The sequence below is a fragment of the Camelus dromedarius genome, chromosome 24 (genome assembly GCF_036321535.1).
Source record: "Camelus dromedarius isolate mCamDro1 chromosome 24, mCamDro1.pat, whole genome shotgun sequence".
Classification (NCBI taxonomy): Eukaryota; Metazoa; Chordata; class Mammalia; order Artiodactyla; family Camelidae; genus Camelus; species Camelus dromedarius.
Window position 1 is genome coordinate 7,934,879 of NC_087459.1, and position 17,797 is coordinate 7,952,675.

Genomic DNA, 17,797 nt, shown 5'->3' on the forward strand with positions numbered 1-17,797 from the left:
CACATCGGGGACGCGGCTCCTTTAAGGGTGCAGGTGTCCAGAGCGCCGCCAGACTGGAAAATCGCCCCCGGGCTGGGCTTCCGGGCCGGGCACGGGTCGCGGACGTGCGGCAGCGGGAAGCGGGGGACGGGCCGCTCACGGCGGCGCGGGCGGTGCTGGGCATACGGCAGCGGCGGTGGGGCGCAGGGCAGGCGCGCGGCGGGCAGCCCCCATAGGCCCCGCCCCGCCCCGCCCGCGCCGGGGTCCTCGAGCGCTCGGGCTGCGCGCGGAGCGGGCTCGGGAGGGAAGTCCCGAGACAAAGGGAGCGCCGCCGCCGCCGCCGCCGCCGCCTCCTCGTCCGCTTCGCTCGCCGGGCCGCGGCCGCCCGAGGTGAGCGCGTGGAATGGGCAGGCCGGAGACCCGGCCTCGGCGGGCCGGGGCCTCCGCCGCCGTCGGGCCCGGCACGGCGGGCGCCCTCCACCCGCGGCCCGGCCCGCTCCCGGGAACTAGCCCTCTCCGGGCTGCTGACGCCACGGCGTGGGTCGGACGGCTGGGCTCTGCGGACCTCGGCCTGGTCCCTAGCCTCGCCGCGGCCCCGGAAGGCTGGGGGTGTCCGCTCGGGCGCGCGCTCGCGGCGGGTCGCGGCGGGTCGGGGCGCGCGGATCGCGTCTGTGGCCGCAGACGGCGCCGGCCGCTCGGGCCGCGCTGACAGGTTCGCGAGCGGGCGCCGAGCCCTCCGCCGAGGGCGGAGCGTTTCCGGGGTCACGGTCTGCGCGCGAACCTGTGGCGCGTTCCAGCCCGGGAGAGGAGCACCGCACAAAGAGTGGAAAGCCTCGCGCTGCAAAAGCGTCGGCTCGTTTGGGGGTGGGGGGGTGGCATTTGATGTCCAGAAACGAAAACAAGTCCGAGTTCTTGCGCCTCCAGAGCTCCGCTCGCAGTTGGTGGGATACTGAGCCTTAGCACTTCCCTCGACAGGGAGTTTTCCTTCCAAGATTGCTTTGTACCAATTGCACGGAGGCTGGAACTGGTAGTTACGCGAGTAGGAGGAAGGCAAGGGAATGATTAGCTGGGCTCATGGTAACGGCCTGCAGCTGCCCCTGAATCACAGTATCAACTGGTTTGGTTTGTGTGATTCGAAAACGAGCTTACTTCCTCAGTCTGCAAAGTTACTGTTCTGTGTTTGCGGAGTTGGCTTTTTACTGTTAAGTGTTTCTTGCTATTAAGAAAATCCTACCTTTGGGTAAAGAACCTGCCCCACAGAAAAGGGAGTTGGGTCCCAAGTTTGTCCTGACTTGGCTCATGGCCCCTCTGGTGGTTTAGGGGTGAGTTCTGCATCTTGTTGGGCCTTTGGTGAGTCTCACTCTTGGTCTGGGGCCTTGCTTCAGAAACAGCCTGGGGTCCTGGGAGGTCTGTCAGGAAAGGACAGGGAAGTGCCACCTGGGCTGGAGGGTCTCCTGAGTGCCTAGCGCCTGGGTCAGGTAAAGTGGATACCTTCCCCTCCGGAGGAGTTTCCGTTTGGGTGGGAAAACCCATCTAGGGCTGCTCACCCATCATCAGTTTCACTGTGGGCCACCCGGCGGGGGGTCAGTAGTGCTATCATCCATTTTACAGGTGAGAAGGTTGAGGCTGGGAGAGATGAGCACCTCACCCACACATGCAGCCAGTAAGTGGCTCTAAAGTCTGTTCTGTCAGCCAGCAGAGTATGATCTGAGATGAGTGGGTTCTAGTACAGCCCACTCAAGCTCTGGAGGAAGGCGGTGAAAACTTCCAGGGTCTGCCTGCAGAGCCCAGCTCCTGTCCTGCAGGCTCTCTTGCAGGTCTTGAATGTTTTACCCTTGCACGTTACGACTTTGTTGCTCTCAAGTTTCCAGCAACACTCAACCACTCCTTAAGTGCCTCTCTCTCTTGGTTGGGGAAGGCAGATTGGATTTTTGGGTTTTAAGTGGGATTCTGAAGGAGTGCTCCCTGTTGTAATTAAAATGTTACAAATTGGCTGCTTTCTCCTGGCCTGCAGGAGGCCAGTGGGAGTAGAAGCACCACTTTGGAGACCTGGTCCATTGGCACCCCAAGGAAGGGGCTGCGTGAGCTCCTATGGGACCCCTTCATTACCTTTTACACCTGAGATGACCACAGCTGGGTGCTAGGACACGGCCTGCAGAGGAGGCTTTGTCCATTGTCAGCAGAAGTGGCCTGTGGCAGGATCCTGGCACTCAAGTCAGCAGGCAGGCAGCACTCAAGATTGCCCTGCTGGCCTATTCTGCGTTCTGGCCCGGCCCAGCCCCTCTGGAGTGGTCTGAGTGTCAGTTTGCCTATTACGGTATCCATGGCTCCTCAGTGTTCGGATTGCTGCCCTGGGGCTTCAGAAACCTATCTTGATGCCTGGCCGAATGCAGACTCGCCAGGAACCTCGTGCCTCACTTCAACAGCCGATGCTGGGCTGCTGGTCTTCGGTTTTTGAATTCAGAGGCGTCTGGGAGCCCGTGCTATGTGCTTTGCCCTGGCCAGTAAGGGGCCTGCTGTGGAGATCCTCCTTGTCCCTGAAGCCACCTGTGGGAGGGGCATGTTTGCCAGCCCTGGGGATGGGGTGGGGTCAGGTTCTATTTAGAAGAATGATTTGGAAGTGTGGGTTTGAGAAAGTCGCAAAATGAAGGATTTTTAGACTTCTGGACTATTGCCCCAGCCTCCAACCAGAGAGAGCCTTAAAGACCAAAGCTGGCAGGTGCTCTCCTCTGCCCTGACCCCCTGCCAGTTCTCCGTCTACCTCAGGCATTCCCAGGTAGCCCCCAGGCCCTTGTGACCCGTGCCCCCCCTTCCACTCTTCCCTCTGTTCCTACGCTGAGCCCACCTGATAGCAGTCCCCTGCAGAATGCCACAGGTTGTGTCCGGGTGGCCCGCCTGACCGCTGTTAGGACTGAGCTGCCTCCCGTTCCATCATCCTACTTTGCGTCTCCTGGCACCTACTAGTTGCCAGCACTCAACTTCCTCCCGTGGGAGCCCTCCAGGCAGTGACACTTGTGTGATTCCTTGTTTAAGTTGCCTGATACCAGACGGACCAGGGAAGGAGATCCTGGACGTGGCACTGATTTCCTGACAGGTGCACGGATAGGGAGGAAATGGGCAACCAGAACTCTGGGACTGTATGGTGGTGAAGAGAAACTCTGGGTGCAGGCCTGGTGTTACCTGTCTTGAACTTAATCTTGAGGTCGAGTAAGGTTAGAGCCTTTTGGAAGGTGTGATCAGGGGTCAGAGTGCCAGAGCTGTGGCCCACATCGGCAGATCTGTCATCATGCCTCCTGAGTGGGGGCTTTGATTGAGACCCTCCCTTTTTCATATGATGGGAGAGTATGTGCTTCTTGACAACACACCGCATCTGGTTGGTCTGGTGGTTTGCGGTAACTCACCCGCTAACTGAGACCTGGGCTCCTGGGTGATGCTGGAGGCTGCTGTGGTCTTCTGCGGTGGCAATCCCAAAATTTCCTCCTCCATTTTGCTTACTTCTTGGGGAGTCATCCAAGAGCTGGATCCTCCCAGAGTTCCTGGCTCCATGGGACCACTGGGCCTGGGGCTGTACCCTCATAACAAGCACTCAGTGAGGCACCTGCCCAGGTCCACTGATGGCAGGTCTCCTGTTGAACTTTTGACCCCACCCACCCCTCCTGCACCAAGGGGCCTGTTTGTGTTGTCTTATTGAGGCATGGGTGGTGGTGGCTGTGTACTGCACATGCTGGGACAAGGGTGCAATTTGGATTGCTGGGGCAGTGGGGGGAGGGGGTCAGCCTGAGCCAAGGTTGGGGCCGGGGCAGGGTGGGAGGATGGTGCTGCTACAGGAAAGCAGCCCTCTCTGGAGTGGGAGGACCCCCTGGGTTTGAATTGAGGCTTCACCCTTAGAGAGTAGGTTATTTTCTGAATTATCCTTTCTCTGCTCTGAGATGGGCTTGGTGGTCCCCAGTTTTTTGTTAAGACGGATGCAGGACCATCACAGCTGGTTTCCAGTGCTGTCTTTGGCAGAAGTTTGTTCTGGGCCTGGTGGAGAGCCCTGTTGTGGTTGCAGAGAGCACCCCATGTTGTACTCGGGAACTCAAGGTGCTGGACTTCGTCCCTGCCAGAGGCCCAGAGGAGGCCTGTCCCCTGGACGGACCCACCAGTGCAAGCCTGCAGGGTCAAGGCCAGCCACCAGCAAGCTACTTATAGGAGACCCCTCCCCCTTGGTCTTGTTAAAGCCTTGCTTCATGAAAATACTTGATTCAGGGTGTCTTTGGTGTTTCGATGGACTCTGAAGACCCGCAAACACACTAAGGGTCAAATTCTCCAGCAGTTTTTGTGACCTCTAAGGGCCATGTTTTCATGGGCAGAAGGAAGTCGAGGGCAGCAGGTTACAATTGTGTGCCCAGTGCCTGGTTTGGTCTGTGTGCTGAGTAAGCGGCTCCCTGGAGACAGACAGACAGTCCCAGGCAGTAAGTCTGAATGGTTGATGGCACGAAGCCTTGTGGGTCTATGGCCCAGAGGTGAGTGGGGAGACATCCAGAAACGACCAGGAGTTTGAGCAGCCCTCTTTCTGGTGGGCTTGCGGGGCAGGTGGACATGAGGTGGGCGGGGCCAGCCTGGCTGCGGGGCTCACTCTTTTTGTTGACTTCCCCTAAGTAAATGGGAGGCAGGTCTTGGTCCATTCACAGCAGGTGGTGGGGTAGCGGATCTGTGGGTGGGGCTGTAGGATGAGAACGCACCTGGGGCCGAGGGGGGCGCCCAAGCCCTCAGGCCTGCTGACTGGTGGGCCTGTTGGATACTGCAGCACCCTGTGTGGTTAAACTGCTCTCTGCCTGGGGCGCTTTTCTCTCGATTGCCTTCTAGAACAAGGGCTATCCTCCTGGCCGGTCTGAGTCTAGATTCTGGGCTCCTAATCCCAAGCTGGAAGCCTGACAGCACCCTGTGCCTGCAAAGGGGAACTCCCTGTCGCTGCCCCTCCCAGGTCTCAGGTCCGCGCTCTGGGTGTACTCACCTTGTCCCTGTCTCTCCTGCAGTCAGATGGTGGAGTGGGGTCCCTATCACTCCAGCCAGGTGGTGCTGCAGGAGGGCAGGACAGGTGCACAGGTGACGACTAGGAGTGCATGGCATCGCCTCTCCCATGCAGCCCCTAGCAGCTATGTGACCTGGACTGGTGGCTTCACCTCTGGACCTGCGTGTTACCGTGAAATGGAGGTTGCAGCACATGCCATGTGGGCCTGGGGATGGGAGTAGGGCCAGGCAGGGTAAGAGGCAGAGGGCCCCAGGCCGCCTTTGCTCATTGCACGCTCTGCCTCTCTTCCAGGGACTCGAATATGTCGGGGATCGCCCTTAGCAGACTCGCCCAGGAGAGGAAAGCTTGGAGGAAAGACCATCCGTTTGTAAGGAAAGCTCTCCTTCTGCACACCGCTGGGTGGTCGGTTTCCCCTTGACAAGAATGTCAGGCCCCTGCAGGTCGGCCGTTTGGCCTGTGGGCTGAGACCTGTGGGCTTATCCTGCGAACAGGGAACCATCCGCCGCAGCACTGATGTGCCTGTGTGTTGTTTTCTCAGGGTTTTGTGGCTGTCCCAACAAAAAATCCTGACGGCACAATGAACCTCATGAACTGGGAGTGCGCCATTCCTGGGAAGAAGGGGGTAAGAGGGGCCGCGCCCCCTTTGGAAGCACTCAGAATTAAGTGTGCATGACACTTGTGACGGTCATGCAGGCCCTGGTCCTGTCCCCTGGCTCAGGGGACAAGGTTAGAGTGACATGTGACCCCTCCCCCCGGCAGTGTTAATTCAGACAGGAGCTGGGCTATGGCAGGTGGGGAGGTGTGCTGCCACACAGGTCTGGGGCCCAGGCCCGGCTACCTCCCCGGAGCAGGAGTCCTGGAGGAGGGGCTGAGGATGCGCACAGGCTGACGCAGCTGCACGTGGCGACACTACCCTGGGGGTCTCTGAGCCCAGGGTTCCTGCAGATCCTTAGGTGCAGGGGCCAAGCATTGGCCACCTAAAACAGCTGCATGGGGTCCCGCATGTCCTTCACTCGTGGGCCACGGTGTTGCCTTCTCCACTCACTTGAGTGTGCCTGGGTTCATTAGGGCTGGCTTGTTGGAAGCATTTGGGAGTGAGGGTCTCCAGTGACCCTGCATTCTTCCTGGGTGACCCAGGAAGGAAGGAGGAGCCCCCTGAGGTGTCTGGGTGATGACGGGGCCTCATCACCTGCATTTCTTCCCACCCATGGTTGTGAAGGTGTGACAGGACTGGGTTGGGTCGTGGAGCTAGGAGGCTGCTCCAGGACTGGTAGGATGTGGGGGAGGGGCCTTGCAGAATGCCCCTCCAAGGGAGCCCCCAAGTCCTCACCACACCTGCTTGGTGTGAATCCGGGGTGCCAGCCCCCCAGAGCCATCTGTCTCTCCAGGGAGGGCCCTTTTCAACTAACTCTGGGGCCCATAGAGGCACCGAAATCCTGGTGGTGGGTCACTGGAGTTGCATGCCATTAGGAACGCTTTCTGTGGGGCCCTCACAGCCCTTGGGGTGTGGCGGGAGCAAGCCCCTTGCCCGTCCTGTGCCCAGCCCACCTCAGAGGCCCATAGCACACCTAATCATGGTTTATTTCCCAACAGACTCCATGGGAAGGAGGCTTGTTTAAACTGCGGATGCTTTTCAAAGACGATTATCCATCTTCACCACCGAAATGTAAGTAGAATGAAGTCCTCAGAGGTCATTCGGCTTCAGCCATGTTCCAGCAGGGAGTTCAAAGATCCTCTTCAGAGAGCCTGGGCCTGAGAGCCTTGTGTCCCATTCTGCCCCAGGGGTGGCTCTGGAGGCTCAGATCCCTACACTAGGCCTAGAAGCTGGAGGTGCACGTACCAGGCCTAGTCTCGGATCCCAGCTCTAATCACTGGCAGGCTCCTGGGCCCTTAGTACCCGTCAAGAATGAGGTGCCACCAAGTTCCAGCCCTGGATAGGGACGGACATGCAGAAGGACCAGGGGTCCTCAGGGTTTTGTCACCTGGTAGAATTTCCTTGCTGTGTTTTGCTACGTGTGTAGCCTGGATGGATAGTGTGCTTGTGCCTCCAGAGAAGGCGGCTGCATCTGAGGTAGTGCTGTGGCCACAGTGTCATGATGCAGTTTAGCAAAACTCAGGAGGTGCCCCAGATGCTCCCCTTTGGTAGCTGGAAATCCACTGATACTGTGGCTGGTTCACTGAGCGTGTCAGCACATGCCCCAGTGTGTGAAGGGTGCCCAGCGTGTGCTGGGACCAGACTGCCAGTGTTTACTCTAGTGGTTGGTAATTCATGGGAGAGAAGCGTGTTGTCCATTAGAATGGCATGACCAGAAGAATTCCTAAGGCTAGCAGTTAACCACTGGGGGGGAGGCTTATTTCATTTGGGGTGATTTTTGCTATTTTTTTTTCCCATGTGAAGGTATTACTTTGAAGAATGTCTTAATTAAGAAACGAGACTGTTGACGTTATCTCTGTCATTTCACTTTTATTCTCGGTGTCCCATGTTCTTTTTGTTCCTGTTTCTCCTTTACTGTCTGTCCTATCTTGTACTGAGTGAATTTTTCTAGTATAACACTTCATTATTTTCAATGACTTTTTAGCTATATTTTTATTTCCTTAATAGTTGATTTAGGGCTTTCAACATACTATCTTTATCATAATATACTTTAGATTTTCACTAACTGAATTGTAATGAAATACAGAGACTTTACTGCATAGGCCCTGTTTTCTTGGCCTCAGCGTCCTGAAGGAGACTTTCTGTTAGGTTGAGCTAGGGAGGAGCACATGTGGCTCCAATGTCACAAACTCACTACTTTCAGCAAGGTTATCTTAAACATGTTTCCATTTGCTGTTAAAAAAGAATAAAAAATCAGAGAAATTGCAGCTTTTATCACTTCTGTTCCACACTATATTGGAATTCCAGATACAGCCAGGCAAGAAAGAGTTGGAAGAAAGCCCAAGACTGTAGACACACTCAAAGTCTGTTCTAAGGTTGCTGAATAAAAGATTAATTCACAAAAACCTATTTTCGTGTAATTGCAACAAATGAAAGCTTTTAAACTGTACCATCTTCAGTAGCATCAAATGCCGTAGAATAAATCCCACAGAAGATGGTCAAGACCTCCCTGCTGGAAATGATAAGAGTTCCTGCAAGGATCGAGAGTGGCCTGCATCCCTGACGAGACGGGCCATGTGTGGGAGTCGGAAGATGATGTGTGCCCATGTCAGTTCTCTCCGAGCTCTTTCAGGGATTCGGTGTGTCCCAATCACAATAGTTTGTTTGGGTTTTTTGTTTTTTGGTTGTCACATACATTCTAAAACATAGGGAATGCAGAGTGCAGAGAACACTGTGACCATTGGAGATCAGAGAGGAATGGGGGCAGTGAGGCCCAAGCCAAGGCTTGTAGATAAGAGCACCCGGCCCGTCAGCAGGACGACAAGACGGAAACTGGATTGAGACCTGCTACAGGGACACAGTGATTGAGATGCATCCCTGCAGAGCAGAGTCCAGAAATGCCACTCGTGTACGGGGCTTGGTTGGTGACAGAGGTGGCACTTCAAAGCATGGGGAGAGGGTGGTCTTCTAATGGATGGACTGGGTCTTCTCGGAGCCCACCCAGTGGAAAGTACAGCTTTAGAGGCAGATGGGAAAACCTCTCCATCACTTGGATGGGCAGAGTTCTTAACCAGGGAAACACAAAAAGTGCTGCTCCATCAAGGAGAAAAATGATACACGGGACTGCATTGGAATCAAGACCATCTCTTCGCCCAGAAGGCACCAGTGAGAGTGAAAAGGAGGGAAGATTGGATGTGTTCATCAGTACTTACCCTGAATATGTCAAGAGCGTGTACAAGTCAGTAAGAAAAAGCTAAACTACTGCTAGGTCAAACAGGCCCTTCGCAAAGGAGGCTCTCCACCGAGCCAGTCGGCACGGGAAAAGGTACCTCGCTTCATCCCTGGATGATTGCAGGTTACAACCACAGTGCGAACGGGCAGGCCCCAGGGAAGAAGAGGGTGCCACGGCTCTGGTGTCAGTTTTGGACATTTCCCTTGGAAAACTTCCTGGCTTATGTACCAAAGCTACCCTATGTCTGCCCTTACACCTGCTGTTCACCAAGTAGATACCCATCATGGGTGCATGTGTGTGCACTGAAAGTCACAGCAAAAGCTGGGGACAGCCCAGGTGTCCATTCACAATAGAATAGACAAGTAAGCAGTGGAACAGTGCTGAAGAGAGAAGGAATGGTCTGCACACATTCACGACATGAATGAGGCTCTCAGACACCAAGGTGCTGGACGAGGTTCCTCTTGTGGAAGTCAGCAGTCCATCTGATGGGCAGTGTTAGGAGTCAGAGGGGTGACTTCCATGCAGAAGGAAGGCAGCCAGTGACTCAAGAGGAAGTGAGGGTCTTGGGGGATGCTGGTGTTCATTGAGCATCTTTTCCAGGTGAGAAACAAGATTGATAGCTCAGCTTAAGTTAAAATTAGGAACTCATGTTCACCAAAAGGTACAATTAAAAATAGTAGAAAGATGAACTCAGAGAAGGTATTTGGGAGACAAATAACTGATAATGGGCCTGTGTCCTGTATATATAAAGAGTATCTGCAAATCAACAAGAAAAGCTTGTAGAGGTTTAAACAAGAGCTGCTTCAAAGCAGCACCCAGTGTGTCACAGGAAATGAAAGGTGATCTTTCAGGGGAATGCAGGTCAGAACCACAAGAGGCAACCACCATCCTTGATCAGAGTGGCTAAATTCCATAGCTGACACCACAGGTTGGCAATGTCACGAGGCTGTTGGAGACTCACAGGCCTGCTGGTGGAATGTAAATTGACACAGCTACTGTGGAAGCCAGCAGTTAACCTACTGAAGTCCAAATGCGACCCAGCATTTTCACATGGAAATGCACACGTGTGCTCCACAATTCACATTCAGGGATGCTCACAGCTTCATTTGTAGTAGCTCAGGTGTGCACCCATGGTGTGGCTCATGGAATTTTTTTCCTGCTCTTTTGTATTTTCAAATTTTCTATGCGTATTTATTTCTTAAGAAAATTAAATTGGTGAGTTGTTCTGTTTTTTAAGAACATGGGGTCCTAAAAGCCTCTGTTTTGAAGCGGGTTGATCTGCTTTGAAGATGGCCACTCGTTCAGAAAGGCCTCTCATCTTCTGCCCTGGCTCCCCTGCCAAGACCCTCCTTGCTTGCTACAGCCCCTTCCCATCTCCAGGGTTGGGCCGGTCATCCAGACCACCCTGGGCAGGGTGCCGGGGAGGTCATGGTCTCCCGTCCGAGTCCATCAGGACACCTGCTGCTCCTCCTGCCTCTTCCTGCCTCAGAGCCAGTTTGGTTCCTCTAAGTAGTTCTTGGCCAAAGGCCTGGTGAGCAGCCAGGTGCCCGTGTGGGGAGGTAGGGGCATTGTGGGGGCAGGACGTTACTCAGTAGGACATTTCCTTCCTTCCTTGTGGTCCAGGCAAGTTTGAACCACCATTATTTCACCCAAATGTGTACCCTTCGGGCACAGTGTGCCTGTCCATCCTGGAGGAAGACAAGGACTGGAGGCCGGCCATCACGATTAAGCAGGTATGTGCGCAAGGCCACCTTGACCCGTTGGGCCCACGGTCCTCAGTAGCTGAGCCCGGTGCCCAGAAAGTTTGCCTTTCAAATGGCTGGTCTCCCACCTTGCTCTGTTTTTTTTTTTCTCTTATGCAGATCTTATTAGGAATACAGGAACTTCTAAATGAACCAAATATACAGGATCCAGCTCAAGCAGAGGCCTACACGATCTACTGGTTAGTAGCGACCTGGGCCCACTTGCTGTGACCTCTCGTTGGCTTGTATGGCCTCTTGGGAGTCCAGCTGAGGCTGCCCCAGAGAAGGGGAACAGCAGGCCAGGGTGGAGGGGCAGGCAGGGACAGGCCTTGATGCTTGAGGCTGCCGGGCCTGCCCTGTTGCCGCAGGAGCTGCTGGTGTGTGGTGAGCAGGGGCGGGGCAGCAGGAGGCAGAGCTCAGGTGTTGGCCACTCTGAGCTGCGGCCAGGCCTGTGTCTCCATGAGCTCAGCTCAGCGGGAACATACTCCTGGGTGTGGACCCTGGAGGAGGGGGGTCCAACAGCCCAGCTCTTCCAGGGACCCCAGACCCCCAGCCTTGGCCCTCCTGCTGCCCTCCTGGTCTCCAGCTCCTCTTCCTGGCCCTGCCTGGTTGTGATGCCTCCCATGAGGTGGTCAGCAGGGGAACAGTGCTCAGGCTGCTCTTGGCCACCCCACTACTGCGATGTCCCCTTCTGGGCACCTGGGTTCCACTCTGTGCCTGGCCCTTACCTGCATGTCACTGTGGCGCCCATTTGAGTCCTGTGTCCACCATCCATGCTGAGCTAGATTTGGGGTGAACAGGGGTTAAACCTGGCACTGTGGCCTGGCTCAGCGGTCCTCCCCAGGCTGGTCTGGACAGGGTCTTAAGCCAGGCTGAGGGCTCTGACCCCTGCTGCTCCATCTGCCCACGTTCAGAACCCCAGCTCCACGCCTGAACAGAACGGAGCAACAAGAGCATAGGATTTTCTGAAGTCAGTGCTCAGCTGCCCATGAGAGGCTGAGCAGGGGCCCACTCCTTACAGGCTGGCGTTTGAAGGTGGAGGGTAAAGTGGAGGTATACCGAGTCCACCCAAGAGAAGCACCGTGTCGCAAGAAATAACATTTCTTTCCCCAAAAATGGCTTAGGTCCCTGAGCCCAGCCCAGTGTCAGCAAGATGCTCAGTGTTGGCAAGACAGCCCATTGTCAGCCAGGGTGACAGGATGCTCCCAGGCAGGGCCAGGTCTAACTGCTGGCACCCCGGGCACCTCCAGCAAGCCCCCAGCCCTCCTGCCCCTCCAGACTTCATCTAGTCTCCTCCCCAGGGCTCCCAGCCAGTGGGACCTGGCTGTCAGTGACTCTAGTGGAGCCTGAGGTCATTTCTGGCAGTATGCCAGCAGCTCCCTGAGATGTGTCCTGGGTGCCGTGCGGTTTTACTGCAGCGTCTCTGCTGGCCCACACCCTTTGTTAATACGGCTATTGGGGTCCATGCTTGAGCTGAGCCCTTGAGACAGGCGTGGGGCCCATAGATTCGAGACATCCCCTCCCTGCCCCGAGAGCTCCAGGCGTGGTGCTGTGTGCTAGGTCTTACTGAGTTCCCTGTTTGGTGGTGTGTCGTGGCATTATGTGGCCGCGGTGCCATGGAGGCTCTTCCTGGTTGTGTGGTTGGTGCTCGCTCAGGGCTGGTGGCATCCTCCTGGGCACGTGACCTACCGGGTGCTGTTCACCCTTTGTTCCCAAAGATCACAGGGCGCATCTTACATTGGCTATGCCTGTTGCTCTGCCCTGGGGCCTTGGTGGCCTGGGTTTGACACAGGGAGCTGGGCTTGAAGGTGGGGGGTAGGCTGGGCCTGTGACCTCGCTCCCCACCTGTCTCTGGGCCACACCACGTGGGCACCAGCCACCTTCATGCTGTGCCAGCACAGGGCTGCTCCAGCAGTTCTGGTACTGGCACTGTGGCCATCCCTGGAGCCTGTTGGGGCTGTGGTGCCACCAAGAAGCCTGTGCCACCCCACACCTGGGCCACAGGTGACCGCTGGGCTGTGGGCAGAGTTCTGAGGGGCTGCGCTTGTTGAGCAAGCTCGAAGGACCCCTGGCTTTCTTATTCGGGGCTTTGCACACCTGTTGCACACCTGTGTGAGGGTCTCTAGCCAGCCTCAGCAGTCCGTAAATGTCGTCATGTCCCTGCTGGTCGGTGCACATGGGCCCCTATATCAGTGGCAGTTCTCATCCTGGAGTCCAGGCTGAGGTCCTGCCCACACCTCCTGTGGGACTGAAAAGCCCAGGGGGAACCCACTGGAGGTTTGTGTCTGGTTTTGGAGTTAGTAGTACTGAGCAATCCATTTTCTCCAGTGGTGAGTTTGACAGCCACTGCTTCAGGGGCGGGGGAAGAAGCTGCTGGTCACTGCCGGCCTGTGCGGCCTCCCCACCTGTCTCCTCGGGCTTCCTGGGCCCTCAGGCGGCAGCCGCTCCGTCTAACGTGTGTCTCTTTTGACCTCCTCAGCCAAAACAGAGTGGAATACGAGAAAAGGGTTCGAGCACAAGCCAAGAAGTTTGCTCCCTCATAAGCAGCGACCTTGTGGCAGCATAAAAAGGAAGGGATTGGTTTGGCAAGAACTTGTTTACAACATTTTTGCAAATCTAACGTCGCTCTCTACAATTGCTGGTCACCTGGGGAGGGTTGGGCGGGCGCCATTTTCCATTTCCGCCACTGGTACAGTCTCGACTCGCTGAATCACCCCGTTTTTCATACAGGGTCTCTTCCTTCGGTCTTTTGTATTTTTGATTGTTATGTAAAACTTGCTTTTATTTTAATATTGATGTCAGTATTTCAACTGCTGTAAAATTATAAACTTTTATACTTCGATGAGTCCCGAGGAGCTAGTCCCCTTGCTCGCGGGTGCAGGCATGCTTCACACCGTCTAGAGCCGCACTTAGCCCCAGCTGGCTGCACGAAACCGAAAATCAGACCTGCCCCGCCCCCCCCGCCGCCGCCTCTCCCAGAGCCCGGGTTGTGTTGCTTACAGGCCTCAGATCCACAGTCAGCCAGCGTTGCGTTTCCGCTTCACTTCGTGTTTATATGGCGTTTGTCTGTGTTGCTGTTTAGAGTAAATAAACTGTTTATATAAAGGTTTTTGTTGCATTATCATCATTAACAGTGAGGAGGTGGCCTCTGTGTGCCCGGCCCCAGTGGCGCTTGTCCCCATCTTCTGTAAATAGTGCTGTGTATTCTGTCCCCCCACCCCAGGGCTCTGGGTTTGTGGAGCACTAGAGAGAGTTTGAGTCTAGTGGGGTCAGAACTGGCGTCAAGACCCTTCCGGAGCTCGCACCACCTGGGCCGTCAGGAGGACGAGATGTCTGAACCCAGGCCCGCCGAACCCAGGGAGGACCGCTGTCCAAGCAGCTTGCCCCCTTGATGGCCAGCACAGGCGGCTGAGGCTGGCTGGGCCACAACGATGGAGCCCAGCCTGCGGGTTAGGTGTGCAGCCTCCACCTGGCACCAGGCTGCCGCGAGCCCCCGCATGTAGCATCTTCCCCCCAGTGCTCGCATATCAGCCACCCGCCCACTGGGTGGTCTGTGGGTAACTCGGGCCGCTGTCCCTCATGCTCTTCCCACTTCTTGAAGTGTCTGACCCTGCTCTGACTGTCCTCGGCAGGCACCTTGGAACCTGAGCCCGCTGCAGAGCGTCTTCGTCCAGAAGCGGGCTCAGCAGGAGGGGCTGAAGGTGGGGGCCGGTCTCAGGGGTCCCTGTGAGCACAGTGTTGACCCATCCCCAGCTGGCCTCGCCCTCGCTGTCAGAACCCAGTGCCTGTGGCTTCAACCCACAGACCAAGGGGGCTGAGTGATCCCCATGGGAGCTCGAGGAGGGCCCATCAACTGGGCCCCAGGTCAGGAAGGGCCGAAGCTCACCCCAGGAAACACGCGGCCTGGCGGCAGGATGGCGGTGGAAGTTGAAGAGTCCGAGGGCTCCTGAGCCCACAGCACGTGCAGCTCCGAGGCCCCAGTGCCTTGCTCTCTCACTGAGCTGCACACTCGTCGGGCTGCTGAGCCCCAATTCGATGTCCATGATGTGTTTGACGCAGGGGGCCTGGGGGGATCCAGCGGGTTGTGTATTTGTAGCCTCTTCCAGAACGTCTTATTTTGTAATGACCGAACTACTCTTAGTAATAGTTACACCTGTATATGGTTAATATATATGGAAAGTCAATATATTTTCTAGTTAAAGCATTCTAAAGTAATCAATGTTTCTAGTAAATTGTCATGACTTCGGCTAACGAAATGTCCTTTTTGTGCCACAGTCCTTGGCTTAACAAAGATGTGACTCTTGTAACATGAGAACTATGACTTGTGACCATCCTGTTTCTACTGTGAGGGAAGAGAGTGTGTTCCCAGCATGAGGCGCCTAATAATTAGTAAGGAATTGTGGGCAATAGATGAACCACTGTATCTAAAAATCCTCTAATTAAAACATTTCCACTAACTGCCGCCTGCAGGGTATCCTTTTCCTGCCCGGTCTGCACAGGCCAACCCCTGCTCTGTGCCGCCCTGCCCTCGGGAGCCAGGCTGGCCTGTCCCATGCTGCCTGCCCTCCTCAGCCCGCAGCCTCAGATGCCCAGTGACTCACAAGTGGCAGGGGGTGATGTTCCCTAGAGCCAAAGTTGAATCCCCCTAATGCGCCACTGCGGCCCGAACCTGGGCACACATCCTGTGCTGACCCCTTGCCTAGTCACCAAGTCTCGCCTGCACCTCCCTGACCTGGAACAGGTTGTCCCGAGGGAGCTGGGGCTGTTCTTACCACAGGGGTGGACCTCCTCATGGAGCCGGGACGCCATTCTCACGGTGCCAAAGTGCACATGAGCCCTTGGTTCAGACTCTGGACAGACCCCTGGGATGGTGTGTCTAGGACTGGCTTGGGCCAGTCTGTACACAGGTGCAGAGCAAGGTCAGCCTTGGGGCCTCCCAAGGAACCCGACCACAGGCAGGACAGGCTGGGAGCCCTGGGCCTCATCTCCCCTGGAACCACTGTGCCCGGAGCCCAAGTAGGCTCTTGGCTGGGCTCTGGTTCCCTGCGGGTCCCCCTGCCTCCCTAGACTGTCCCAGCTGAGCCAGCACTGTGTCCTCTTGCCTGTGCACCCACACGAGGCCACCTTGCTCCCTGACAGGTTGGCTCAAGGCCCTCCCACCACACTACGCACACATCCAGCCCCTGCTGATGGTCAGCCTCCAGTCTGAGGTTGCCATGACGACGAGTTGCCAGGTTGGAGGGTTAGAGCACTGACTTGAGCCAGCTTGAACCGGTCTAAGCCAGCTCCAGCAGGGAAGGGCCCAGGGAGTGCTGGCCCAGATCTGTCCCCAGCTAACTCTGCTTCTAAGTCTGGGGGTGTCCTGCCACAGTGGCCCCAGGAGGCTCATCTGGTGGCCTCCAGACACTGACCCTGTCTGTGGAGGCCGTGGGCCTGATGGATGGAGGGGTTGGCGCACTGGGTCACACCCACGCTGCCTTCTCCAGACCCAACAGGCTTTGGCACTTGGCCCAAAGTCTCCAGCATTAGTCAGAAAACTGTTTTATCTGAGCTCCTAGAAGAAAATAATGAGGAAGCAGCAAAAGAAAGTCATAGGGCCTGGGCCTGGGTTCTTCCTTCCCTGGGCTCTCTTACAGGTGACTATCCCAAAGGGGTCTTTCTCACCTTTGAAGAGAGAATCTGGAGCTCAAGCTGGGATACGCGCCTCAGCCTCCAGTGTGCAGAGTGATGTGCCTAGAGGAGCAGGCACTCCATCCACTGCCAGCTCTGTGGCAGGCCTCATGGGGGCTGTAAAGCCCTGGCGGGCCTGCTGCTCTGTCCCCACACAAACTTCAGGCCTGAGGCCCCAGAGCATCGGGCCAGGCACTCGGCCTGGCACCGCCGGCTCCACCTGCGCAGGTGCTGGCCACAGGACCCCCACGGGGTTTCCAGCGAGTGCACCCCAGAAGCTCAGGCATGGGGCCAGACCTAGACCAGACCCCCTCCCACCTGGAGCCACAGAACCACCCAGGAGAGCACAGGCAATGGGACAACTTCCTGCAGTTCTCAAGGTCCTCAGGGTAGGGGAGGCAGAAACCCTGGCCTGAGTCTCCTGGCCTGAGTCCCTGTGTGTTCATGAGTTCCCTGTGGTCCACCTCCCTTTTCTCCTTTCCCTACCATGTCCTTGGACAGATGCTAAGCAGTGGGAGGGCGGTGGGAGGAGCCTGACTGCTAGGAGGCTGTGCCTGCAATTCCAAGGGCTGCCACCGGAGGGCGTCGGTTCATTCGTTGTTAAAACCGATGTCAGTGCCCTGGCCTTACCGAGATGCCCCTCACCTCTGCGGCCCCTTCTCCCCTCCCGCCAGCAGCCATTCCGAGGGTTTATGCCAAGCCTGAGGCCCTTCTGGCCCTAAGGAAGAAAAGCTGCTCCCCTGCCTGCCAGACCCTTTCCAGCCTAAAGCCCCCAGGGTGAACTCACTGGCCCCACCAAGACCCCAATAGGCAGGGTGTCTTGTGCTGTAACTCCTGCAGTGACACGTGAGTGCCCCGTGCCACCCCCTCACTGACCCTGGAGCTCAAAACCACTGTTAGGGGCCTGGGGCAGGGGACCAGGGTAAAGCCTTCAGTGCAAGGTCTCGGGCACAGGCTCCCAGCCCTCTCCTGGCTGTGGGATCACACAAGGATGAGGTTATGCCTTCAAACTTTGGAGGTGAAAGCTGGGTCCCTGAAGGAAAAATCCCCTCCCCAGGACACTAAAGGGTTCTGGGAGGATAGTGGCCATTTCCCATCCCCTGTGGACTAGAGGAGCTGCAGCTTGCTCAGTGCTGAGACCCACCTGCTGAAGGGTGGGCTCTGCTGCTATCTCCAGCCTACAAATAAGGAAAACTGAGGCCCAAGGCAGTGGAGGAGTGTGGCAAGGCAGGGGTCTGACCCAGGCGGCCTGACTTCAGTCTCAGAACAGGTCAGGAAAGAATAAAGTGGTTGGCATGAACAGGACCATTGCTCCATCCTCACGAAGTGTTTGTGGAGGGAAGGACCCTGAGAACTATTCTTTCCTGGGGAAACTGAGGCCCAGGGCTGGGATTGGGGCCCAGCCTGTTGCTGTGTGGTGCTGGACAAGCCTTTCCCCCTCTCTGGGCCTCAGTTTCCCTACCTGCCAAAGAGGGTGGTGAGGTCTCCAGGGGCCCTCTGCCCCAACAGGCTCCAATGTTAGTCTTGGGGCTGGTGCATCTGCGTGATGCCACTGGCCCCCAGCC

The 17,797-nt window shown here is 56.4% G+C and overlaps 1 protein-coding gene across 1 annotated transcript; it reads left to right on the forward strand.

The window, feature by feature from the left end:
* The first annotated feature begins 243 nt into the window (after positions 1 to 243).
* UBE2I (ubiquitin conjugating enzyme E2 I) lies at positions 244 to 15,019 on the forward strand. The gene is made up of 7 exons (XM_031447596.2): positions 244 to 369; positions 5,285 to 5,360; positions 5,532 to 5,615; positions 6,587 to 6,659; positions 10,444 to 10,553; positions 10,683 to 10,762; positions 13,042 to 15,019. The coding sequence occupies exons 2-7, from the start codon at positions 5,295 to 5,297 to the stop codon at positions 13,103 to 13,105; spliced, it is 477 nt and encodes a 158-aa protein (XP_031303456.1). The 5' UTR covers positions 244 to 369; positions 5,285 to 5,294; the 3' UTR covers positions 13,106 to 15,019.
* Positions 15,020 to 17,797: the final 2,778 nt, after the last annotated feature.

Coding starts and splice junctions, on each gene's coding strand:
- UBE2I (XM_031447596.2), top strand. CDS start 5,295: ATGTCGGGGATCGCCCTTAGCAGACTCGCCCAGGAGAGGAAAGCTTGG. Junction 5,361..5,531: donor GGAGGAAAGACCATCCGTTT/GTAAGGAAAGCT, acceptor TTGTTTTCTCAG/GGTTTTGTGGCTGTCCCAAC. Junction 6,660..10,443: donor TCCATCTTCACCACCGAAAT/GTAAGTAGAATG, acceptor CTTGTGGTCCAG/GCAAGTTTGAACCACCATTA.